General features: G+C 42.4%; 1 protein-coding gene across 2 annotated transcripts in view; it reads right to left on the reverse strand.

The window, feature by feature from the left end:
- Positions 1 to 4,744: 4,744 nt before the first annotated feature.
- Positions 4,745 to 26,579, reverse strand: part of CC2D2A (coiled-coil and C2 domain containing 2A) — a 162,296-nt gene continuing 140,461 nt past the window's right edge. For both annotated transcript variants that reach the window (XM_073647301.1, XM_073647312.1), the window contains 5 exons: positions 21,845 to 21,979; positions 21,398 to 21,520; positions 11,660 to 11,718; positions 9,021 to 9,198; positions 4,745 to 6,171 (listed from right to left, as the gene is read on the reverse strand). In XM_073647301.1, coding sequence (XP_073503402.1) covers positions 5,983 to 6,171; positions 9,021 to 9,198; positions 11,660 to 11,718; positions 21,398 to 21,520; positions 21,845 to 21,979 — 684 coding nt within the window. In that variant the 3' untranslated portion in view covers positions 4,745 to 5,982. The remainder of the gene's footprint in view (positions 6,172 to 9,020; positions 9,199 to 11,659; positions 11,719 to 21,397; positions 21,521 to 21,844; positions 21,980 to 26,579) is intronic.

Raw genomic sequence — 26,579 nt, forward strand, 5'->3', positions numbered from 1 at the left:
TGCTGGCTCTAGGATCCAATGAATGCATCGGAGTTGAGCAGCAAAAATAAAATAAAATATAATTAAAAATTAAAACTCTGTGTATTGGAGCTTCTGTACATTGCCATCGTGCCCATTTCTACCATCAGACCATTTCGGAGTGACCAATTTACAACAAGAATATTGTATTGGTGCCAGTAGCCTAATGATCCTGGAGGGTACAAAAGTGACTGGACAAAGCACAGAATCACTAAAGATTAGTGTCAGGACAGATCTATAGAAGGACACCTGCAGGGACTGAAAAAGTTATAGTTTCAGTGCTGGGGGTTTAGGTGACTTTAGAAAGATATCTCCCCTATGTCGTAGACCTTACACCAAATATATGGCTCATGCACAAGGTTGGACTGGCCCACCGGAGAACCAGAGAATCCTCCGGTGGGCCCTGGCTTCTCCTTCAGGAGAGTCTATAGTGCAGACCTTGCAGATACTATGGGTATCTTGAGTGGGGGAGAACCTGGTGCCACTATCTGGAATGTTGGGACTGGCCCACCGGAGAACCAAAGAATCCTCCGGTGGGCCCTGGCTTCTCCTTCAGGGGAGTCTATAGTGCAGACCTTGCAGATACTATGGGTCTCGAGTGGGGGAGAACCCGACGCCACCATCTGGATTTCAATGCTATCTGAGCAATTACGCTGGGGTTGTCCAGAATCAAGTCCTCTGGTAGGCCAATGTTCCTCAGTCTGACATTGCTCTTGCACACAGCTATGCCGCCTAGATCTGCTTGGACTTGTGCTGCCCGATACGATGTTTGAGGCTCTGCTCTCTTCCTACACCACTTGGATCTGTCATTGACATCCTTTAAAAAAACTATATACATTTATGTGGTTTTACTCTTTACTGTAAAAAAAAAAGAAAAAAAAATGTCCGGCAGCGAAAGTCTACATCACAGATTGACTGTGCGGACTACATCTGACAGGGCGCAAACATGGGATGATCAGAGCCCAATTGCAACCAGATTGTACTATTTATCAGTCACTACAAGCAAAAGAAACACTGATTAAATCATCAAGAATTTATTATTTGTCTATGGAGATAGAAAATTCAAATAGTAATAAATAGATTTTTCAATAAAAAAAAAACCCCATTACAAATATAAAAAAAAAAACAATAATATAAGACTGGGTCTCTGGGTGGACATAGAACAGAATCATAATTATAAAAAATAAAACATTGCAAGGTAACATAAAGTGACTGTCTGTGACAGTCGTGGACGAGACTTCGAAATAAATCTTAATAAAAATATGAAAAGATTAAAAAAGGTGCAAAACATTTCATAAAAAAATAAAATAAACATTTACTGCGCTATAACTTCTTTGGAGGCCTTTTCATCATACACATTTATAAAATCAGAATAAAAATGCCTGATGATGAATTCTAGTTAGAAGCAATTCCTGCCTCATATGTACGGATGTGTCAATCCTAAACCTGTTTCTTAACTTGAAATAACCTGGGATGTGTGGCGCGATATGTTACAGAGACATGATAAAAACAAACTTGTATACCGGGTGGTCCAAAAGTAGGTGGACAGAAAATAACATTTATTTTGATTTATATATAAAATGTTATTTACTAACACAAGCATAACATTGATAATTAAATTGTATTCTGAACAATAATACAAAAGCCCTTAAATTTTATCAACGCCGGTGCTCAAACTGTTTTCCATTACAATTTGCACAGCTTTGAAGTCTGCCTCTTATGCTTCGACAAACTTTTTTGCACAAGTCTCTTTGGGTATTAATTTCTTGAAATGCATCTCTTATGTAATTTTTCAAATCACTGACACTTTTTGGTTTTTGACTATAAACTTTGTCCTTGAGTACTCCCCAAAAGAAAAAATCCATTGGGGTCAAGTCTGGTGAACGTGCCGGGCAATCAAGTGGGCCTATTCGGCCAATCCATTTATTAGGAAATGTTTCATCCAGATACTCGTGGACTACTCCTGAATAATGTGGAGGGGCCCCATCTTGTTGGAAATAAAGGTCATTTGAATTAGGCTGTTGCTGTAACTGGGGAACAACTTGATTCATTAGAATTTCGAGATACTTATCTCCTGTGACTGTTCCATCAAAAAATATTGGTCCTAAAACACCAAAACTTGAAATATCACCCCAAAAATTGACACCAGGCTCATTTAGTTGTTGCTCTAATGTAAAATGCATGTTCTTATTATACCAGTAAATACAATTACAGTACAGACCAAAAGTTTGGACACACCTTCTCATTTAAAGATTTTTCTGCATCTTCATGACTATGAAAATTGTACATTCACACTGAAGGCATCAAAACTATGAATTAACACATGTGGAATTATATACTTAACAAAAAAGTGTGAAACAACTGAAAATATGTCTTATATTCTAGGTTCTTCAAAGTAGCCACCTTTTGCTTTAATGACTGCTTTGCACACTCTTGGCATTCTCTTGATGAGCTTCAAGAGGTAGTCACCGGAAATGGTCTTCCAACAATCTTGAAGGACTTCCCAGAGATGCTTAGCACTTGTTGGCCCTTTTGCCTTCACTCTGCGGTCCAGCTCACCCCAAACCATCTCGATTGGGTTCAGGTCTGGTGACTGTGGAGGCCAGGTCATCTGGCGTAGCACCCCATCACTCTCCTTCTTTGTCAAATAGCCCTTACACAGCCTGGAGGTGTGTTTGGGGTCATTGTCCTGTTGAAAAATAAATGATGGTGCAACTAAACGCAAACCGGATGGAATAGCATGCCGCTGCAAGATGCTGTGGTAGCCATGCTGGTTCAGTATGCCTTCAATTTTGAATAAATCCCCAACAGTGTCACCAGCAAAGCACCCCCACACCATCACACCTCCTCCTCCATGCTTCACGGTGGGAACCAGGCATGTAGAGTTCTACCGTTCACCTTTTCTGTGTCGCACAAAGACACGGTGGTTGGAACCAAAGATCTCAAATTTGGACACATCAGACCAAAGCACAGATTTCCACTGGTCTAATGTTCATTCCTTGTGTTCTTTAGCCCAAATAAGTCTCTTTTGCTTGTTGCCTGTCCTTAGCAGTGGTTTCCTAGCAGCTATTTTACCTTGAAGGCCTGCTGCACAAAGTCTCCTCTTAACAGTTGTGGTAGAGATGTGTCTGCTGCTAGAACTCTGTGTGGCATTGACCTGGTCTTTAATCTGAGCTGCTGTTAACCTGCCATTTCTGAGGCTGGTGACTCTGATAAACTTATCCTCAGAAGCAGAGGTGTCTCTTGGTCTTCCTTTCCTGGGGTGGTCCTCATGTGAACCAGTTTCTTTGTAGCGCTTGATGGTTTTTGCAACTGCACTTGAGGACACTTTCAAAGTTTTCCCAATTTTTCGCACTGACTGACCTTAATTTCTTAAAGTAATGATGGCCACTCGTTTTTCTTTACTTAGCTGCTTTTTTCTTGCCATAATACAAATTCTAACAGTCTATTCAGCTATGTATCCACCTGATTTCTGCACAACACAACTGATGGTCCCAACCCCATTTATAAGGCAAGAAATCCCACTTATTAAACCTGACAGGGCACACCTGTGAAGTGAAAACTATTTCCGGTGACTACCTCTTGAAGCTCATCAAGAGAATGCCAAGAGTGTGCAAAGCAGTCATCAAAGCAAAAGGTGGCTACTTTGAAGATCCTAGAATATAAGACATATTTTCAGTTGTTTCACACTTTTTTGTTAAGTATATAATTCCACATGTGTTAATTCATAGTTTTGATGCCTTCAGTGTGAATGTACAATTTTCATAGTCATGAAAATACAGAAAAATCTTTAAATGAGAAGGTGTGTCCAAACTTTTGGTCTGTACTGTATGTCTGTTAATATGGCCGGATAATTTGAAAGAAGCTTCATCACTCCACATAATCACTTTACACCATGTTTGATAAATCTCCCCCTTTATAATCTTATTGCACTTTCTGTCCACCTACTTTTGGACCACACCCTGTATGTGGGTCACCTGTCACCCATAGGTTTACAAATAGATTGGTTTTACTGGATGGGGCCAAATTGCATTGAATTATTACCCTGACATAATGTAACAAGAACAGGTGGACCTATCGGGCAGTGCAAGTGAAGATAGGCAGAGACGGACGTTTTTGAAGGACATGGCCACCAGCAATATATGGGGGTGTGTGGCCTTTCTACCCTCAATCTTGACTTGGGTGTGAGTTTCAGTGTAAGTGCCAAGAAAAGCTCTTGAATATATGCAAAATTAGCCCAATAGATTCCAATAGTGTCATTGGGCAGGCATATAATGATATGCACGGTATGGTAGACTGTGATACATCAAGACCTTAGGGACATGCACCAACATAAAGCGCGTAAAGCAGGAATGTGATGTGAACAAGGCCTACGATGCAGGGTTGTAAAACAGAGGATGTTTTAGGTAGAGGTGAGCGAACCGCAACTGGAGAGGGAGAGAGCGTGAGGGGGAGAGAGAGCGTGAGGGGGAGAGAGAGCGTGAGGGGGAGAGAGAGCGTGAGGGGGAGAGAGAGCGTGAGGGGGAGAGAGAGCGTGAGGGGGAGAGAGAGAGCGTGAGGGGGAGAGAGAGAGAGTGAGGGGGAGAGAGAGAGAGTGAGGGGGAGAGAGAGAGAGTGAGGGGGAGAGAGAGAGAGTGAGGGGGAGAGAGAGAGAGTGAGGGGGAGAGAGAGAGAGTGAGGGGGAGAGAGAGAGAGTGAGGGGGAGAGAGAGAGAGTGAGAGTGAGGGAGAGAGAGAGTGAGAGTGAGGGGGAGAGAGAGTGAGAGTGAGGGAGAGAGAGAGTGAGGGAGAGAAAGAGTGAGAGAAAGAGTGAGAGTGAGGGAGAGAAAGAGTGAGAGAGAGGGAGAAAGAGTGAGAGAGGGAGAAAGAGTGAGAGAGGGAGAAAGAGTGAGAGAGGGAGAAAGAGTGAGAGAGGGAGAAAGAGTGAGAGAGGGAGAAAGAGTGTGATTGTGAGTGAGAGAGTTCGGATCCCTGGGGTTTGGGTACAATTCTGGTACCCCAACCGGACTTTGGACTAAAGTTCTGTCGGGTACCAGAATCTGAACGTCCACGGGTCCGCTCATCCCTAGTCTTAGGTTATGTGACACTTTCTTAAGCTAACAGGTAGCCCTGCAGGCGGCAACCCCATTACCTCTTTTACATCTTTCATGTTAATACTTAATTTGCTTAAAAAGGGTTGTCCGCTACTAGATAACCCCAACATAATCAATTCAGGACCCGAATTGAAATAAAAACACTGTATACTCACCTCTTGCCGTGGCACTGTTCCTGTGGTGTCGGTGCCACTGTTTTTGTGGTGTTGGTGCCGCAGTGACATGACATTGTTTTGTCACATGGCGGCTGAAGTCAATGAGAAGCTCGTCAGCCGCAGCCTTTACTATTTAATCAGAGTAGACGTTCGCCCCGACAGAATATTAAAGAGCTGCAGCCAATCAATGACTGCAGCCAATCAATGACTGCAGCCTGCACACGCCACAACAATGTGCAGCCGGGAAAAGTGGCGCTGACCTTGTTGGCACGGCGGCGTTGAAGGAGGCGACTATACACACTTTTTATTTTAATTCGGGTCCTGCATATATTAAGCTGGGGTTGTCCAGTAGTGTACGACTCCTCTAAGGATTTTCATAACTTTTGCTCTAAGAACTATTCCGCACTTCTGCTGCCTTTTCCGCTGTGATATTGTAATAGCTCAGCTCTCTGCACCACCAATGTCATCATGTATAAAATGTAAGGAAAAAAATAAAAAAAACTAAATGTGGCTCTTTTTCCTCAAGATGAGAGCCACCCCTGACCACAGACTAAGCGGGGCTGAGCCCCTTTTTAAATGGAGGGTCTAAGATGCAATATCAAACACTGACACATGGACAGAAGTGGCGCTGTCTTTGGAGGACTACAATGTGACAGCGCTTAGTAAGTGGAATCTCAGAAGTGTTCACGTCATTAGAAGTGTCCGTCTTCTTTCTCTTCACCGGTTTCGTATAAGTGATGCAACATAGATCCATACTGAGTAGATGCTCTTGGGGTAGGGGTGAACGTATACAGCCAGGGCAAACTCCACATTAGGAACCTCATTGTTGTGGACTCCAGTGCTGTACACGGCCTCTATGAGAGGTCTCACATCAGAGAAGGCCATATTTATTGGGAATCCCGAAAACTGAAGAATAAAAAAGAAAAAAAAAAGTAAAAATAAAACAGTACAGAGCAGAACGGACAGTAACAAACACAAAGTGACTGAAAAGCAATGCTCGCGATACTTTCAATTTCAGAAAACTGTGTAACGAATCATTAACGCCTTCACGCTGCGGCCAATTTCAGTTTTTTTGCGTTTTCGCTTTTTCCTCCCCTTCTTTCCAGAGCCATAACTATATTTCTGTCCATGTAGACAAGTGAGGGCTTGTTTTTTGGCAGAACGAGTTGTACTTTTGAATGACACCATTCATTTTACCACATAGTGTACTGGAAACCGGGAAAATAATTCAAAGTGGCGAGAAACTGTGAACTCCCCCCTCCCCCCAAATCCTGACCTTGATTTTACGGTGTACATTTGGGATAAAAATGACCTCGCAATATGATTCTACTCATCAGTACGATTATGGCGATACCAAATATGTTCAGTTTTTTAATTACTGAAGTGATGAAAGAAAAATAACAACTTTTTTTCGGTTGGGTCGTCATTTTCTCAGACCGATAACATTTTCAATTTACGGTCGATGGATCTGTGTGATGGCTTATTTTTTGCGGGGCGAGATGACGTTTTTAATTCTACCATTTCAGATAAATATGACATTTTGATTGCTTGTTACAGCATTTTTTTGTGTTATTGTAGTGCAGAGAACAAAAAACTTTGTTTTGTCGTTCTTGAATTTTTTTCTGTTTCTAGTGTTTATTGATCTCATTATTTATGATTTTATTTTGTTAGATCGGACTTTTCTGAATGCAGCGATACCACATATGTGTATTTTTTTATTTATTTATTATCTTTATTTGTAATGGAGGAGAAGGGGAATGATTTAAACTTGTGTTTTTTTTTCATATTTTTTAAAACTATTTATATATTTTTTTTTGTTTTACTTTTCACTGTTCTTATTACTCACCTTTGGAGACTTGAAGCTGTGATCGTCTGATCGCTTGTGCTATATACAGCAATTCCACAGTATTGCTGCATATAGTGAAAATCACGGTCGCCTTTGAAGCCCGGCCATAGGCTCAGTTTCAAGGAAGCTCCGTAATGACAAGCATGGAGTTCTTCAAAAGATTCCATGCTGTCATAGCAACCCTATTGCTCACCATTTTTAAGATTTCTGCTTGATATAGTCAGTGGAAGAGGTTGAGAACCTGCTCTGACAATGTGCAGGTGTCACAGCTACCCTGCTTGTTACAAGAGTATCAAACTGTGCAGCTGTGTCAGCAGAACATGAGCAGGACAGCATTTCTGACTATGGATGTAAACAAAGTTTCCATTCAGTGACAGCTCTGTTCACACCTGGGTTTTGAATCCTGTTTTCGAAGCAAGAAATCCAACTTATGTGGAAAATGTATGCAAACTGAAGCAGCAGAGCCCATTCACTATAATGGGGTCCATATGGATGGCGCCAGAGGGGGCAAAATTTCAAACTAAAAAAGTTCCGGGGGAATTTCTAGCGAGGAAGGGACAGGGTCTTTTGGTTGGGTGCCCTGAAACTATGGGTGAGGACTAGTGACGAGTGAGTATGTTCTGTTAACCCTTCCGGCGAGCATGCTCGGGTGCTCGCCGAGTATCTTCAGCGTGCTCGGGTATTATGTTTGAGTCAAGCTGTACGCATGATTTCTGACTGTTTGACAGCTTTAATACATGTGACGAATGCCTAAGAAACAGGCATTCCTCACACGTATTAAAGATGTCAAACAGTCGCAAATCATAAACATGGCACGACTCAAACATATCACCCGAGCATGCTGAAGACACTTGGGAAACACCCGAGCATGCTCGCAAATCTTGAGTAATGAGCATGCTTGCTCATCACTAGTGAGGACCACTGTGATCTGTATCAGTGTCAGTGTCATGTAGGTCACTGGCTACTATTGGCTTATGGCCTAAAAGGCGTCAGTATCCCAATGCAGGTGATGCAATGGCGTTACTACAATGGCCAATCTGTGTGTGGGGAGAGAAGAGGACTCTGTCTGCTTGAATTGGGGGGAGTATAAAGTTTTTTTTGTGTGGGTGGCACTAAGGTGGCATTACTACTTTTGAAGGGGACACTAAGGTGGCATTATATTACTTTCTAAAACGACAATCAGGGGGCTCCATTTGTTTTCAAGGGGGCACTCAGAAGGATGAAATCCTTGCATCGACCCAGGCAACCCACGCAACGCCACTGTGAGCTCTACAACAATCTTCAATTCCAAATCAGCATGGGCCCGTGCCGAAAATTGCAGCTAGGAGACGTTTTTTCCTGGTGCTCAGAGTGGCTCTGCATTGGTTAGAGGGGTGACCTAATCCAAGAACCTCCTAGTACTTACTACCTTAGGGGCTTGTTCACACACTGTTTTTGCAGCGTTTTATAGTACCAGCAAAGTGAACGATATTTCTGAAATCTCATTTATTATTACCTTGCAGATTTGAACCTTCAATGTGTTTTTTCAAATCTGAAGCATGTCAATTCTTTCAGAATTTTTGTAGTGTTTTTTATCCATTTAAATGAATGGGAAAAACAACTAAAAACAAAATAAAAAATGCATCACAAATGTGTCAAAATTGCAATTATTTTAAGGTTTTGCAGCAGAAAAATCTGCTGATAATACACAATGTGTGCACATTCCTTTAGTAGAAAACGTGCGGTTTTTGCAGTGGTTTTTTGTGTGTTTTTTATGCATTTTTATTAGCGTTTTTTTTTCCATTCATTTGAATCAATGAAAAACATGGCAACAACACAAGATGTGACTACGCCCTTAGAGCGCTCACAGAAAGTGTCATCAGAGCCCTACACTAGTCGTGTTATAGTGAATGTCCATCCCCTGATGTACCCTGTAATCTCCCAGCTGTCTCTGCAGTTCGGCCCGGTGATCTTCCTCCACATCTTTGCCTTGGTTCTGCTCCAATAAAGGAAGAAAGTTCCTGAGCGTGGATGTGCAGAAGCGGTTCCAGCGGGTGGGATGTCTCGGCCTCCACTCCATTATCTTCTCCTTTAGCAGCTTTTCAATCCTAGGAAAAGAACAAAGCAAAAAACATTCATCTTGACATTGTTTTTTTAAAAATTTGTACTTTACGTGAGCTTCCTTAACCATGAAAATGCTGGAAACCGCAGAGTGATGAGTGAGACACAGGCACAGTAGATATGGAGCAGGACAATCAAGTAAGGTAGATAGCTGGGGCTCATCCCATGAACACAGTTACGGCTGACATTAATGGTAGCAGCCGTATTATCTTTTCTAGATGCATTTCCCTGCCTGACGTTGGGTTTCATGGTCTAAACCACACATGTCAAACTCTGGCCCGAGAGCCAAATCTGGCCCGCAGGGTGATCATGTTTGGCCCGCAACGCCGGCACCACCCCCCACCTCCCCGGCATCGAACTTTCAACTGTATAGGCATCCTGGATGTTGATAGAGCCGTCCACCCCCTCCCCCATCATTCTCCCTCTGCGTGTGATGTCTCAGTTCAGAATGTGTGATGATGTCACTATCTCGCGCCCGCTGCGCCGAGTAGTGAGGAGCGTCAGAGCGCTTGCTGCAGAGACTGGAGCAGCTGGGGAATGAGTTGAGTTTTTTTGTTTTTTTTTTATATGGGGCCCATTATTCTGTATGGAGGACTATGTGGGGCCATTATTCTGTATGGAGGACTATGTGGAGCCCATTATTCTGTATGGAGGACTGTGTGGGGCCATTATTCTGTATGGAGGACTGTGTGGGGCCATTATTCTGTATGGAGGACTATGTGAGGCCCATGATACCGTATGGAGGAATGGAGGACTATGTGGGGCCCATTATTCTGTATGGAGGACTATGTGGAGCACATAATACTGTATGGAGGACTATGTGGGGCCATTATTCTGTATGGAGGACTATGTGGGGCCATTATACTGTATGGAGGACTATGTGGGGCCCATTATACTGTATGGAGGACTATGTAGGCCCATTATACTATATGGAGCACTATGTGGGGCCATTATACTGTATGGAGGACTATGTGGGACCATTATTCGGTATGGAGCACTATGTGGGGCCATTATACTGTATGGAGAACTATGTGGGCCCATTATACTGTATGGAGGACTATGTGGTGACCATTATACAGTATGGCGGACTATGTGGGGCCGTTATTCTGTATGGAGGATGATGTGGTGCCCATTATACTATATGGAGGACTATGTGGGCCCATTATTCTGTATGGAGGACTATGTAGTGCCCATTATACTATATGGAGGAGTATGTGGTGCCCATTATACTATATGGAGGACTATGTGGGCCCATTATTCTGTATGGAGGACTATGTAGGACCATTATTATGTGTGAAGGGCTGTGAGGGGGTAACAGGGCATCATACTGTGTTGGGGTCACCACACTTTGCCAGGGTGGTTGAGACGGGGGAAGGGAGGGGCCATTACGGTCATCATACTGTGCATGTGGAGGGTATTCTGGAGGAATCCTCTGTGGGAGTATAATACCGTGTTTGGGGAGAACTTGTCCATTCATGATAAAGATCACTTTTCTAGGCATTTCTATGTACGCCCCTGCCGGAGAGGACATACCCAATGCTCCGATTATGTGATCTGACTCTTTAATTAATTCATTTTAAGTGTACTTTGTTTGTGCGACAAGCCCTTTAAGTTTGTTTCCATATGAAAAGGTTCATTGTTATATTTGATGATGAGGATAAATTTCCTCTATTGTAAACAGTTTTATAATAAATATTAAGGTTGGCTGGCGACTTTGTCCAAGTTTTTAATTCCTTTGTGCATTTGAGTTTGACATAGTTGGAAACTAACAACAGGGGCGTAACTATAATAGGGACAGTGGTTACAATTTTAATCCTTGCCTTGCAGGCTGGAGAACCTAAGAGGTCCTTTTCCCCCATATGAAAAGACTATTACCATGAAAAGGGTTGTTCAGGTTTATCATGTAACCTGCAGACTTGTGAATCTTCACATTGCATGCAACACATGCTATGAGAATTCTCCGTTGTCGGCGGCAAGACCGAGCAGTTATGTGACTGTAAGTATGCGATATGCATACTTCCAGCCACATTCCGACTAGACGTGCAAGTGAATTGAGTTAGGCAGGGCAAGTCTAGTCAGAATGTGACTGGGAGTAGTATGCATATCGCTTACTTACGGTCACATAACTGCTCGATCTCGCCGCCGGCACAGGGTAATCCTCACAGTGAGCAGTGTGAGCGATGTGAGGATTCACAAGTCTGCAGTCACATAGACTTCTGGTAGTTAAGAGCCCTGTTGAAGATTTTGCATTGGGGCCAAGTTTCAAGTTATACTGCTGACTAACAGCCACATATTTGCCTATACGGCTGTTAGTTAAAGTGAGGAGACTTGTGCTGGAACATAAATTAGAAAATCGAAAAATACGACAGCTATTTTGTTGTGTGAATAAGCCTCAATATAGTTATATCACAGTCAGCCGTTCGGCTCAGGCAGCTGTTATACTTTTACCTGTCCTGAAGTTCCATGGCTGCAGTCTTATCTGCCCTCTGATAAAGTAATTCTTCGGGCTAAGAAATAAACACATACATTTGTTAAAAGAAAAGTTATGAGCTAACGTAACACCCAAAATTTGTAACAAAAGTGCCTCAACATCTGAATAAAAGAGTTGTTAAAAAAAAGAAAAAAGAAAGTGCAAATGTTAACTCTAACCTGCCGCGACTAATTTTTGTTCTTTCCTCTGTGGCGCCCCTGGGGGTTCGACCGCCACAGGAATGCTGCACTTCCCTAATGGAGTGTGGTGTTCCTCCTCTGAGGTAAGACCAGTGCGATGGTTGTGACCTAACCTTTTGCATCCAACAGCACACTTCTCCACCAGAGGGAGCTAGTATGCACTAGGTGCTGCTCCCCTGGTTACAGGGAGACAGGAGAACACAAAGTGGTAGGAACCAGTTAGTGGGTGAGGGTGAAGGACTTACCAGTAAGTTACACTTTAGATTTCATATTTAATAAAATGCCATCTTTGATCTTGGTCTTTTGGTCCTAGTTAGTCGGTTCTAGTGGTCGTACTGTGCTGTCAAACCACTGTGTGTAAATGTGACTTCCCTCCGGGAGCGCAGATCCTGTGTGGGCCTGCACTGGTAAGGGACACAGCCCTCGTACCCTGGCCTTGGGACGAGAGGTAGGTTGCAGACAAGGAATGTCTCAACCCAGCCAAGGACCAGGATCAAGAAAGCCCAGGGAGCTTTAGAGTGTGGCTCCCCAGCAAATGGGTCCCGAGGAGGATGCAGACGGAGCGGAGTACGCCACCTGTCCTCGCCTACCTGATCTATTCAGAGGGATTCCAGCTGCAAGAGGGGTACCGGCCCCCAACACCCGACCTTGCACTCCATGTCCTGGACGGGAAAGCACAGTTAGGCCCAGAGGATCCCACCGGGCATCGGATGGAGGGGAATTGCCACCCGTACCCTAGTCCTGAGAGGAGCTCAGAGGGGGACCTGGCCTATCTACACACGCACAGACTGGAAAGGGTGAAGTCTGTAGTGCAGGAACACTCTGGTGTAGGGACGCTACCTCACACTGGACTTTCTCGGAGGTAGTCGGACCCAAGTCCCTGGTGGCCGCAGGACTCCGAGGGGAGCAGGGAGTCGCCTTCCCGCTGTCATCTCTGAGTGAGTAAAGCCTTGGAAGTTCACCCCTATGGCCTCCGGACTGTTGATTACGCGCCATACCATGCGACGCGGTGCCCGTACTCCCTGCACTACTACCCCCTCTCTTTCCTGTTTGCCTGCCCTGAGGCCTCGCTCCACCTGTGGGAAGCAGCGAGAACTTTGGCCGCCACGACATCAGGCCTCGGCGGACTGTAGTGGCGCTGGTGACCCATCACCGGGCACCACAGGTGGTGTAGTCGTTAAAATAAGCCACTCAACCCGGACGAGCCCACAACATCTGCCTTTTCATGTGACGGCCCTGAGCACGGGTCGGGTCCGGGCCACGGCTACATCCCATCTCTTTGTCAGAGGGCCAGACACCGAGTCCCCCAACACCCAGGGTAAACTCAAGACTAAAAGGGCTCTTTCGAAAATTGAGGCGTCACACCTCCCTTTCTTCAAAGAGCCATAATTTTTTGTCATCTCTCTCATCCACACAGACATATGAGGGCTTGTATTTTGGGACAAGTTATTCTTTTGAATAACACCATTCATCATGTAAGAGTGGTGAAATTGCACAAAAACAAAAAAAAGTCAGAATTGTGTTTTTTACGGTGTTCATTAGGTAGTAAAAACTAGGGATGAGCGGACCCGCGGAAGTTCGGGTTTGGCCGAACTTGAGGAGAAAGTTTGGTTGGGGTACCCGAACTTGACCCTGGACCCATAAACCATATAAGTCATTGGGGACCCGAACTTTGGTGCTGTAAAATGGTCATAGTAAGGGCTAATGGGCTGCAAAATGAAGCAAAATGGGGATAAGAGCAGAACAATTGCCCTGCAAACAAATGTGGATCGGAAAATGATTTAAAATAACATAGAATAATAAAAAAAATAATTTTGAACCAGGAGGCGGAGTGGAGCAGTGGCTTGCGTATGCATTTTACTGTACTTGTTAATAAATGAAAAAAACTATGTGGGTTCCCCCCTATTTAATAACTAGCCAAGGGAAAGCAGACAGCTGTGAGCTGGTCTTATTATACTGGGAAAGGGCCAATATCCATGCACCTTCCCAGCTTATTAATATCCGCTCACAGCGGTCTGCTTTGCTGGTTATTAAAAACACGGGGACCCTAAAAAAAATGACTTGGGTTCCCCCTATTTTGAATAACCAGCTAAGGCAAAGCAGACAGCTGCGGGCTGATATTAATAGGCTGGGAAGGGTCATGGATATTGGCCCCATCCCAGCCTAATAAGACCAGCCTTCACATGCCCCAGAAATGAAGCATCCATTAGATGCACCAGTTCTGGTGCTTAGCCTTCGCTCTTCTCAATTGCCCTGGTGAAGTGGCAATCGAGATAATGGTTTTGGGGATGATGTCAGCTGTACAAAAACCGCTGACATCAAGCCCAAGGGTTAGTAATGGAGAGGCATCTATGAGAACTCACCGCTCATCAGTTCGGCTCTCGCGTTCCCCTCATGAGAACCAGCCGCTGTGAACTGAGGTAACTTTACTGACGTCACCTCAATTGACAGCGGCCGGGTCTTGCAGAGTACAGCGTGAGATCTGGCAGTGGCTGCTGCACCAATCTATGGAGCTTCGTTCTCTGAATGGGGCTCGATAGACGGGACAAAGATGACTGGGATTGTTGTGGGAACTTCATTTGGATTGTGGAGGACCCCTGTGGATTTTTTTTTTGGTAATAAAAGGATAAAAGAGGGAACTTGTAGCAAAGTGATTTTTTACAAATAAAGGACTCTTCTGTGTGTGTGTTTATTTCTTTTGACTACGGGGTTAGGAATGGGGGTGTCTGACAGATGCCTCTCCATTACTAACCCTTGGGCTTGATGTCAGCAGCCATTACACAGCTGACATCAACCCCAACCCCGCGCAGCTGTATGCTTTGCCTTTGCTGGTTATTAAAATAGGGGACCCCATGTAATTTTTTTAGGGTCCCTCCATTTTTAATAAGCAGCAAAGGCAAAGCAGACAGCTGCGGGCTGACATTAATAGGCTGGGAAGGTGTATGGATATTGGCCCCTTCCCAGACTAATAAGACCAGCTCACAGCTGTCTGGTTTCCCTTGCCTGGTTATAAAAACAGGGGGAACCACACGCAGTTTTTTAAATTATTTATTTATTCATTTCACAACGTCAGGTCGGGTCACGTGCTGCACCGGTCAATCACAGCCATGCCAATATGGCCCACAGCCTTAAATCTTGTTGATTGGCTGTGCTGCAGCCTTTCAACAAGCTTTAGTAGTCTACCAAACCTGAACAGTAGCACGGACGTACAGTAAGAAGTCTGTGTTCGGTACCGGACACTAGGTGTTCTGTATGAGCCCCGAACTTTACAGCTTGGGTTTGTTCAAGCCTAGTGAAGACATCATTATTTTTCAGTTCAATACGATTATAAAGATACCAAATTTGTCCAGTTTATTATTATTTTATTGTTGAAAAACTGGTAACGTTTTCATTTTTCGGTCAACAGATATTTGAGAAAGCTTGGTTTTGTGGGTCAAGCAGATATTTTTATTGATACCATTTTGAGATAGGTATGACATTTTTATCACTTCTTATTTCATTATTTTGCACCATTGCTCCAACCAAAAACCCCCCAATTTTTTTTTTTTTTTTCTTAGAAAACTTTTTTTTAAATATTTTTTACTATAATTAATATTCCACTCAGGGGACTTCAACTTGTGATCGTCTGATCGCCTATGCTATATATAATAATATAAGCAAATATAAGGAAAAATGTACCGAATTTTTTGGACTGAAAGTGACACTTTTTTCCTCCAAAATTTTTGAGGAAAGTGGGGGGGTGCGTCTTCTAATCTGGATGTACGGTCCGGTTGTGGATGGTGGGGGTTGTGGGGGGAGAAACAGCGGCGGAGGAGCCGGGCACAGGAGACAGGAGCCATCTGCTGCAGCCAACACTGTGCTCGCTGTTAAAAAAAAAAAGAAGAATATTCATTGCTCCCCATGCCCATGGGCATGTGGAGTACTGAATATTCATTCTCCTTAATAGAGCACACAGTGTCAGCCACAGTCGCCGGCTTCCTGCAGCGGCTCGGCTATCATGTGTGCCCATTACTAAAGAGAATGAATATTCAATGCTCCCACTCCCATGGGAGTGGGGAGTAGTGAATATTCATTCTCTTTAGTAGCAGGTACATGTGATCGCCCGGCCGCTGAAGGAGTGGCGGCTGCCACTGTGCGTGCTATTAAGTCCGGGTGTGAGGAGCAGTGAGTCTTCCGGCAGCTGACCTCAGCGTGTGAGGGCGCATGGCAGGGACGTCATGCACTGATCACACAGTGATATCAGCTGCTGGCAGCAGAGGGAGGAGAGTAGAATCCTTTAGTTTTCTTTTGTGTGTGCAGTGTGATGGGGATGGGGGACATTAGTCCAGAATTGGGGTACATTATCCCTATAACACTGTCAGCAGCAGACCACCTCCTCCATAATAGTGCATCATGACTATATTTTTTGCTTCAATTTTTTTTTCTATTTTCCTCCTCTAAAACCTAGGCGCGTCTTATGATCCGGTGAGTCTTATAGTCCGAAAAACACAGTAATACATATTGTCAGAGAAACCTGCTTCTTTCTCCACTTTTGAGCCTTTTTTTTATCCTTCTCAACTCATCATCCACTCAGGAATACAGCTAAAATCCATCTAGCTTAAGACAAGACGGTCTGCCAGCACAGTGAGGTGTCAGGTTACACAACATATTGAAATCTATGGAGAGGGAAGGGTAACAGAGGACAGCGGAGCAAAACCAGATACAATCATAGAAACACATTGGGGCCGTTTCATCAAAACTGGCATAGTATACGCTTGTGCTACGCCAGTCTTGCTGGAGTACAGGCACTGAATTCATTAAAACGTGCACACCACTTAATGAATTTGGTGCATCTCCTTTGTGGAGTAGCACTTCTGGAGAACAACCACAGCACTTTTGATGAATTGATTGGCTGGTGTGGCCCCCACCACTTGTCTTCTGCAGCTCTCATTATTTTGTTGAAGCTGATTCAAACTTCCGTGAAAAAGCCAAAACTGTAATTTTTTTGCACACCTCTCCACTGAACAAACATTTAGACTCTCCAAAACTTTCAGCTGGAATCACATTTACAGTGGTGGCCAAAAGTATTGGCACCCCTGCTATTCTGTCAGATAATACTCAGTTTCTTCCTGAAAATGATTGCAATCACAAATTCTTTGGTATTATTATCTTCATTTAATTTGTCTTCAATGAAAAAACACAAAAAGAATTGTCCTAAAGCCAAATTGGATATAATTCCACACCAAACCTAAAAAGGGGGTGGACAAAAGTATTGGCACTGTTTGAAAAATCATGTGATGCTTCTCTAATTCGTGTAATTAACAGCACCTGTAACTTACCTGTGGCACCTAACAGGTGTTGGCAATAACTAAATCACACTTGCAGCCAGTTAACATGGATTAAAGTTGACTCAACCTCTGTCCTGTGTCCTTGTGTGTACCACATTGAGCATGGAGAAAAGAAAGAAGACCAAAGAACTGTCTGAGGACTTGAGAAACCAAATTGTGAGGAAGCATGAGCAATCTCAAGGCTACAAGTCCATCTCCAAAGACCTGAATGTTCCTGTGTCTTCCGTGCGCAGTGTCATCAAGAAGTTTAAAGCCCATGGCACTGTGGCTAACCTCCCTAGATGTGGACGGAAAAGAAAAATTGACGAGAGATTTCAACGCAAGATTGTGCGGATGGTGGATAAAGAACCTCGACTAACATCCAAACAAGGTCAAGCTGCCCTGCAGTCCGAGGGTACAACAGTGTCAACCCGTACTATCCGTCGGCGTCTGAATGAAAAGGGACTGTATGGTAGGATACCCAGGAAGACCCCACTTCTTACCCCGAGACATAAAAAAGCCAGGCTGGAGTTTGCCAAAACTTACCTGAGAAAGCCTAAAACGTTTTGGAAGAATGTTCTCTGGTCAGATGAGACAAAAGTAGAGCTTTTTGGCAAAATGCATCAACATAGAGTGTACAGGAAAAAAAGAGGCATTCAAAGAAAAGAACACGGTCCCTACAGTCAAACATGGCGGAGGTTCCCTGATGTTTTGGGGTTGCTTTGCTGCCTCTGGCACTGGACTACTTGACCGTGTGCATGGCATTATGAAGTCTGAAGACTACCAACAAATTTTGCAGCATAATGTAGGGCCCAGTGTGAGAAAGCTGGGTCTCCCTCAGAGGTCATGGGTCTTCCAGCAGGACAATGACCCAAAACACACTTCCAAAAGCACTATAAAATGGTTTGAGAGAAAGCACTGGAGACTTCTAAGGTGGCCAGCAATGAGTCCAGACCTGAATCCCATAGAACACCTGTGGAGAGATCTCAAAATGGCAGTTTGGAGAAGGCACCCTTCAAATATCAGGGACCTGGAGCAGTTTGCCAAAGAAGAATGGTCTACAATTCCAGCAGAGCATTGTAAGAAACTCATTGCAACCAAGAATTAGGCTGAGGGTGCCAATACTTTTGTCTGGCCCATTTTTGGAGTTTTGTGTGAAATGATCAATGATTTGATTTTTGCTTAATTCTCTTTTGTGTTTTTTCCTTGCAAGCAAATTAAATGAAGATAATAATACCAAAGAATTTGTGATTGCAATCATTTTCAGGAAGAAACTGAGTATTATCTGACAGAATTGCAGGGGTGCCAATACTTTTGGCCACCACTGTTCACTGCTCAGTAATGCTATAGACTCAATGATATTGCTCCTTGTATCTGGGTGCTAATAAGGAATAAAGATCAGCTATCCATCTTTCTCCTTGTGTGCTGTGCATGGGAGACATCATAGCAGCTAGTCTCTACCCACCAGATCACAGATAAAAGAAAATGATATATTTGGCCAGCAGAAGTAAAAACTGGTGAAAATGCAGCATACAAGTGATGTAATGGCAAGAAATAGTGTTATTCCTCCTGTATACACATAGGACAGCCAATTCTGAAAAGTTACTTGAAAGTACAGTTACCGTTTAAGCTCATTTAACTACAATATATTTCAATGTACAAGCCATTAAAATCAAATTAAAAGTAAACATTTACTTCTTAATACTGTGCTAATATAGGTCCAAAAGTCTGTGCTGACTATATATTTGTAATAGATGAGACACCGTTTTCCAGATACAGAGCTGAGCTGCACATCACAGCTCCGTGAAATGCATAGCGGCCGCGGACGGGTAATGTAAATCCGACCATTCAATTGAATGGGGACAGATATGTAGCATCCCGCTGTAGCCAGTATAGAGGTGACAGAGCTGTGCTGTTCAGCGACTGAGCACATCCAGGCACCGCCAGCACCAAGAACAGCTGATCGGCTGGGGTGTCGGCTGTCGCACCCCTCACCAATCTGGTATTGATGACCCATCATAAAGATAGGCCATTAATATCCTGGAAAATTCAAATGATTTTGCAAATTCTAGCACTTCATTTTACCATGGTAAAACTATATAAGTCTACCCAAACCAATGGTTTCCAATCTATAGGTCGCTTTGCCACAGATTGGAAAACTGTTTAAACAAACATCCAAATGTAACAGAACAGTAGAGAAAAAGAAATCTTTGATAATGACGCTGGCCTAGTCATTTGCATGACGTGGACCACCTCGAACTCTGCTCAATTATACAACTAACAGAGGTGACCGATATTCACGTCCATAACAATAAGTTGCATTTTGTGGAGTTTTTCTCGAGTTTAGAGAACTGTAATAAGTAAATAAATAGTAATCGTACATGTACATAACAACTAAAACTAACTACAAGAGTTAGGGTACCGTCCGATTGGGTACACCTCGTCACGATGGGATGGCTTTTACGCTTTTTTGATCACAATAGTGTTAAGTACCATATTCTAATTACATGTACTTTTACTATTCATTTACTTACTACAGAGTATTTGCTCATTTTCTTTTTTATCATAGGTTCTGTTTGTTAGTGAATGCTCACCTACAGTGGCTTGTAAAAGTTTGGGCACCCCCTGGTCAAAATTACTGTTATTGTGAATAGTTAAACAAGTTTATGAAATGATCTCTAAAAGGCCTAAAGTTAAAGATGACACATTTTCTTTGTTTTATTTTTTGAGGCAAAAAATATATGGACTTTCATCTTTTACATTTTAAAAATTACAAAAAGGAAAATGGGAAGATGCAAAAGTTTGGGCACTCTTGGAGATTTGTATGCTCAGATAACTTTGACCAAGGTTTCAGACCTTAATAAGCCTGTTAGGGTTATGGCTTGTTCACCATCATCGTTAGGAAAGGCCAGGTGATGCAGATTTCCCATCTTTATAAGAACCCATTCTCCACTAACCTTGTGCCAAAAAAACAGCAGCCATGGGTTCTTCTAAGCAGCGGCCTAGCACTCTGAAAATGAAAATGGTGGAGGCAGGAGAAGGCTATTAGAAGATAGCAAAGAGTTTTCAAGTTGCCCTTTCCTCAGTTCGAAATGATGTAATTAAGAAATGGCGGCTAACAGGAACAGTGGTGGTCAAGATTAGGTCTGGAAGACCAAGCAAAATTTCAGTGAGAGCTGCTCGTAGGATTGCTAGAGAGGCAAATCAGAACCCTGCTTGACTACAAAAGACCTTCAGAAAGATTTAGCAGACTCTGGAGTTGTGGTACATTGTCCTACTGTTCAGAGACACCTGCATAAATATGGCCTTCATGGAAGAGTCATCAGAAGAAAATCTCTCCTGCATCTGCACCATAAAATTCAGCATCAGAAGTATGCAAAAGAACATCTAAACAAGTCTGATGCATTTTGGAAACAAGTCCTGTGGACCAATGAGGTTAGAATAGAACTCTTTGGCCATAATGATCAAAGGTATGTGTGGAGGTAAAAGGGCACAGAATTTCAGGAAAAGAACATCTCGCCAACCATTAAGCATGGGGGTGGACAAATCATGCTTTGGGGTTGTGTTGCAGCCAATAGCACGGGGAACATTTCACAGGTAGAGGGAAGAATGGATTCAATGAAATTTCAACAAATTCTTGATGCAAACATAACACTATCTGTAAAAAAGATGGAGTTGAAAAGAGGATGGCTTCTACAAATGGATAATGATCCTAAACACACATTAAAATCCACAATAGACTACCTCAAAAGGCGCAAGCTGAAGGATTTACAATGGCCCTTACAGTCCCCTGATCTGAGCATCATTGAAAATCTGTGGCTAGACCTCAAAATTGCAGTGCATGCAAGACGAACCAGGAATCTCACAGAACTGGAAGAATTTTCCAAGGAAGAATGGATGAAAATCCCTCAAAACGAGAACTGAAAGACTGCATGGTGCCCAAACCTTTGCATCAGCCCATTTTCCTTTTTGTAATTTTTAAAATGTAAAATATGAAAATATATATTTTTTTGCCTAAAATACAAAGGAAATGTGTTATTTTTAACTTTAGGCCTTTTAGAGACCATATCATCTTCAACTTGCTTAACTGTTCATAATACCAGTAATTTTGACCAGGGGTGCCCAAACTTTTACATGCCACTGTATGCATTCCATGTATACAAACATATGCTTCGGTTCAATTTTTGGGATTTTTTTTTATCAGCTTTACCTGCACACTGGCGAGTCCAGGATTCGGGTAACTTCTTGAGAAGAATGTCTTCCACATCTTGGGGCGGCTTAGGTCAAAACTGATACTCATAGGAGAATCATATTGCTGAATATTAAACCATATCTAAAAGAGAACAACAAACACTGAGCAAAAAAAAACAAAGGAATAAACTCACAAACATTTATACACTTAAGAGCAGATAACATGGAAGATTTCTGATTTTAGTGTTATTACACATTACTATTGAAAATGAATTATCACCTACATATGCTTTTATCTAATTAGCTCAAATTAGAAAAACTTGTCTGATTACTTTCAGGTACAACGACAATTCAATCCATGTCTATTTACTCAAACTTGGCTGAGCTGCAATACCTGATACAACCTGAGGAAAAAAGTGGCACTGTTACTTTTACAACCCCTTTAATAACTTGGATCCATACTTACATTATCAGCATTAAACAAGCAGCCAACACTCTGCAATGGACAAAAAGTGTCGTATTGACCATAAAAGCGACCATTGCTTGGGTTCCATATGATGTTCTGGTTCTGTTCTGCTGTCAGCACATAAGTAGTGGGGCCCTGAAAAATAAAAATTAATTACAATCCAAGATTTAATTGTAGATATGACGTAGTCATTTCTCACATTGGTGCACATCATAGAAATGTAACATTTAATGGACGAATCCCACAAATTGTACAGAATTGTGCTTAAAGAAAAAAGTACCTTGTGTTTGTACCAAGGTTACGCTAGGCGAGAAAAGCTTGCTATGACATTACATCCTACGGTTCAGTGTTATACAGTATTCTTATGACAAGATCAAAATCTCGATCTGCATCAAATCATTTAAAAGGAATGTGTCATCAAAAAGGACTACTAAGTTTTTATGTGAAATGTATTTTTTCAAAATTCTTACAATCTGTAGTAAAAACAACAACAAAAAAAATAATATATATACAGTACAGACCAAAAGTTTGGACACACCTTCTTGGTCAAATAGCCCTGGAGGTGTGTTTGGGGTCATTGTCCTGTTGAAAAAATAAATGATGGTCCAACTAAACGCAAACCGGATCGAATAGCATGCCGCTGCAAGATGCTGTGGTAGCCATGCTGGTTCAGTATGCCTTCAATTTTCAATAAATCCCCAACAGTGTCACCAGCAAAGCCCCCCCCACACCATCACACCTCCTCCTCCATGCTTCATGGTGGGAACCAGGCATGTAGAGTCTGAGGCTGGTGACTCAGATAAACTTATCCTCAGAAGCAGAGGTGACTCTTGGTCTTCCTTTCCTGGGGCGGTCCTCATGTGAGCCAGTTTCTTTGTAGTGCTTGATGGTTTTTACAACTGCACTTGGGGACACTTTCAAAGTTTTCCCAATTTTTCGGACTGACTGACCTTCATTTCTTAAAGTAATGATGGCCACTCGTTTTTCTTTACTTAGCTGTTTTTTTCTTGCCATAATACAAATTCTAACAGTCTATTCAGTAGGACTATCAGCTGAGTAGCCACCAGACTTCAGCACAACACAACTGATGGTCCCAACCCCATTTATAAGGCAAGAAATCCCACTTATTAAACCTGACAGGGCACACCTGTGAAGTGAAAACCATTTCCGGTGACTACCTCTTGAAGCTCATCAAGAGAATGCCAAGAGTGTGCAAAGCAGTCATCAAAGCAAAAGGTGGCTACTTTGAAGAACCTAGAATATAAGACATAATTTCAGTTGTTTCACACTTTTTTGTTAAGTATATAATTCCACATGCGTTAATTCATAGTTTTGATGCCTTCAGTGTGAATGTACAATTTTCATAGTCATGAAAATACAGAAAAATCTTTAAATGAGAAGATGTGTCCTAACTTTTGGTCTGTAAAATATATATATTTATTTACAGCGGCTGTAATGAGTATTGAACACGTCATCAATTTTCTAAGTAAATAAAGTAAATATATTTCTAAAGGTGCTGTTCACATGAAATTCTCACCAGATATCAGTAACAACCCATCCAATCCACACAGGGACAAAGAAATCAAACCATAGTTGTCCATAAATTAAGTTTTGTGTAATATTGGTAAATGACTCAGGGAAAAAAGTATTGAACACATGAAGAAAGAGGTGCAAATGAAAATACCAACCATACAAAATTCACACACCAAACATGAGAGTGGGGCACAGAGAAGTTAAAGGAAGGAGAAACCAAGTAGGAGAGGATGAGGCTGTGCACACAGACAAAACTCCAAGCAACAATCTCCTGAACAATCTCCAAACGCTACTTCCAACCACTAACAACATTACCAACTCCAGAACCAGGCAGTGAGAACTAACATTGGCAATCCCTAAGTGCCAGAGGCTCCATACATAGCAGAGGGTAATGGCCAACGCTGAACAGCTGAGACAATCCAGGTAGGACACCTCCATGAGCTTCGACTGAACAGCCTAACGCCTTGCACTGCTAGCAAGGAAAAAAACTGCACTGTTTAATATGATGGAGAAGAGATTCTAACCAAAGTAGGAGTGTGAGAAACCAGACACCGTAGTCTTTTGGCCCCTCTCTGTTGTGGTATCCCTGTGACAAATAGCACCTTTAGAAATATATTTTTTCTCCTGGAGGGAATCCTCTTACTCCCACACTGGCGTTAGTCTATAAAGTGAGGGACAGGGGAAAGAAGCTCATGGGTATTAAGGGATTCATCAAATACACACTGCTATGGCATAATCCCAATTTAGGTGAAGTATCAAAGTTAAAGGGCTTTTCTGATTGGGAGCAAAAAGGGATCTGGACGATAGAACAATTATTTACAAACTCTGTCCTTAAAAGTTTTCAACAGCTCCAAAAGAAATTCTTTTTACCAATACCTACAAATCCAACATGCTCTTTCAGCTCAATCTGATGGATCTTGGCATACAACATTCATCCCCTAATAGATACATTGCTTCTAAAGGTCATACAAAGGGTTTAATCTCTACCATATATAAGTGGCTATTGTCATCCCAACTGGATAATCACCCTCTGACAGTTAAAGCTAAATAGGAGGGGGATGTAGGCCCTATACCGATGGAGCAATGGAGAGAGATTCTAGAAACTGTTCCCAAATTATCTCCCTGTGAGGCCCAAAGGCTATCAACTATATTTAATTCACAGAGTATACAAAACTCCAAGCTTTTTACACAAGATAGGATATCGCCATGATGCAGAATGCCCGAGGTGTGGGATTGATGAGGCACATTTGATGCATATGATGTGGAAGTGTAGACAGATAGGCCCATTTTGGAATGAGGTCATCTCCTTGATAGAAAGGGTTTAAGGAATGAAATTGTTAACAGTTCCCTGTATATGTAGATTGGGAATATTTGGGGATGGAGTGGATCCAGACTTGCCCCTATTCATAAGCATCTCTCGTATCTTATTTCAAGCACGTAAACTACTTGCATTTCACTGGTTAGACACACAAACTCCATCTATGGAAGAGCTACAACGAAGGATAAATAATATAATCTGGTTGGAAAGAGGAGTCTATCATAAACGTAACTATTCGCAAATTCGAAAAGATATGGAATCCTAGGTTAGATACTCCAGGGCTGCCCACAAATCTTCTAATTAGAGATAGAATATTAACGATGCTATCCCTTTGTTAGTCACTGTTTTATCTTCTTCCTCCTTCTATGAATGTTATACTCCGTTATTCTAGAACTACTCTAAAAATGGTCCTCTCTGGAATGTTGGGTTTAGGGAATTAAAGTTGAGATGATTTGTTCATGTTTTATACTATGGAATTACTATGTCATTTACACTACCGTTCAAAAGTTTGGGATCGTTTAGAAATTTCATTATTTTTGAAAGAAAGCACATTTTTTTCCAATGAAGCTAACATTAAATGAATCAGAAATACACTCTATACATTGTTAATGTGGTAAATGACTATTCTAGCTGCAAACGTCTTGTTTTTATTGCAATATCTACATAGGTGTATAGAGGCCTATTTCCAACAACCACCACTCCAGTGTTTTAATGGTACATTGTGTTTGCTAACTGTGTAAGAAGGCTAATGGATGTTTAGAAAACCCTAGAAAACCCTTGCACAAGTATGTTAGCCCAGCTGAAAACAGTTTGGCTGATTTGAGAAGCTATAAAATTGACCTTGACCTTTGAGCTAGTCGAGAATCTGAAGAATTACATTTATTGGTTCTATGAAACTCTCAAAATAGCCAGAAAAAGAGAACTTTCATGTGAAACTCGACAGTCTATTCTTGTTCTTAGAAATGAAGGCTATTCCATGCGAGTAATTGCCAAGAAACTGAAGATTTTCCTACACCGGTGTGTACTACTCCCTTCAGAGGAGAGCACAAACAGGCTCTAACCAGAGTAGAAAGAGAAGTGGGAGCAACAAGATAAGTACATTAGAGTCTCTAGTTTGAGAAATCGACGCCTCACAGCTCCTCAACTGGCAGCTTCATTTAATAGTACACGCAAAACACCAGTGCCAACGTCTACAGCGAAGAGGCGACTCCGGGATGCTGGCCTTCAGGGCAAAGTGGCAAAGAAAAAGCCATATCTGAGACTGGCCAATAAAAGGAAAAGATTAATATAGGCAAAAGAACACAGACATTAGACAGAGGAAGATTGGAAAAAAGTTTTATGGACAGACGAATCAAAGTTTGAGATGTTTGGATCACACAGAAGAACATTTGTAAGATGTAGAACAACTGAAAAGATGCTGGAAGAGTGCCTGATGCCATCTGTCAAGCATGGTGGAGGTAATGTGATGGTCTGGGGTTGCTTTGGTGCTGGTAAAGTGGGAGATTTGTACAAGGTAAATGGGATTTTGAATAAGGAAGGCTATCACTCCATTTTGCAACGCCATGCCATACCCTGTGGACAGCGCTTGATTGGAGCCAATTTCATCCTACAACAGGACAATCACCCAAAGCGCACCTCCAAATTATGCATGAACTATTTAGGGAAGAAGCAGGCAGCTGGTATTCTATCTGTAATGGAGTGGCCAGCGCAGTCACCAGATCTCAACCCCATTGAGCTGTTGTGGGAGCAGCTTGACCGTATGGTACGCAAAAAGTGCCCATCAAGCCAATCAAACTTGTGGGAGGGGCTTCAGGAAGCATGGGGGGAAATGTCTCAAGATTACCTCAGCAAATTAGCAGCTAGAATGCCAAAGGTATGCAATGC

The sequence above is a fragment of the Phyllobates terribilis genome, unplaced genomic scaffold (assembly GCF_046119375.1).
Source record: "Phyllobates terribilis strain yellow unplaced genomic scaffold, ASM4611937v1 Scaffold_1__5_contigs__length_1240528914, whole genome shotgun sequence".
Lineage (NCBI taxonomy): Eukaryota > Metazoa > Chordata > Amphibia > Anura > Dendrobatidae > Phyllobates > Phyllobates terribilis.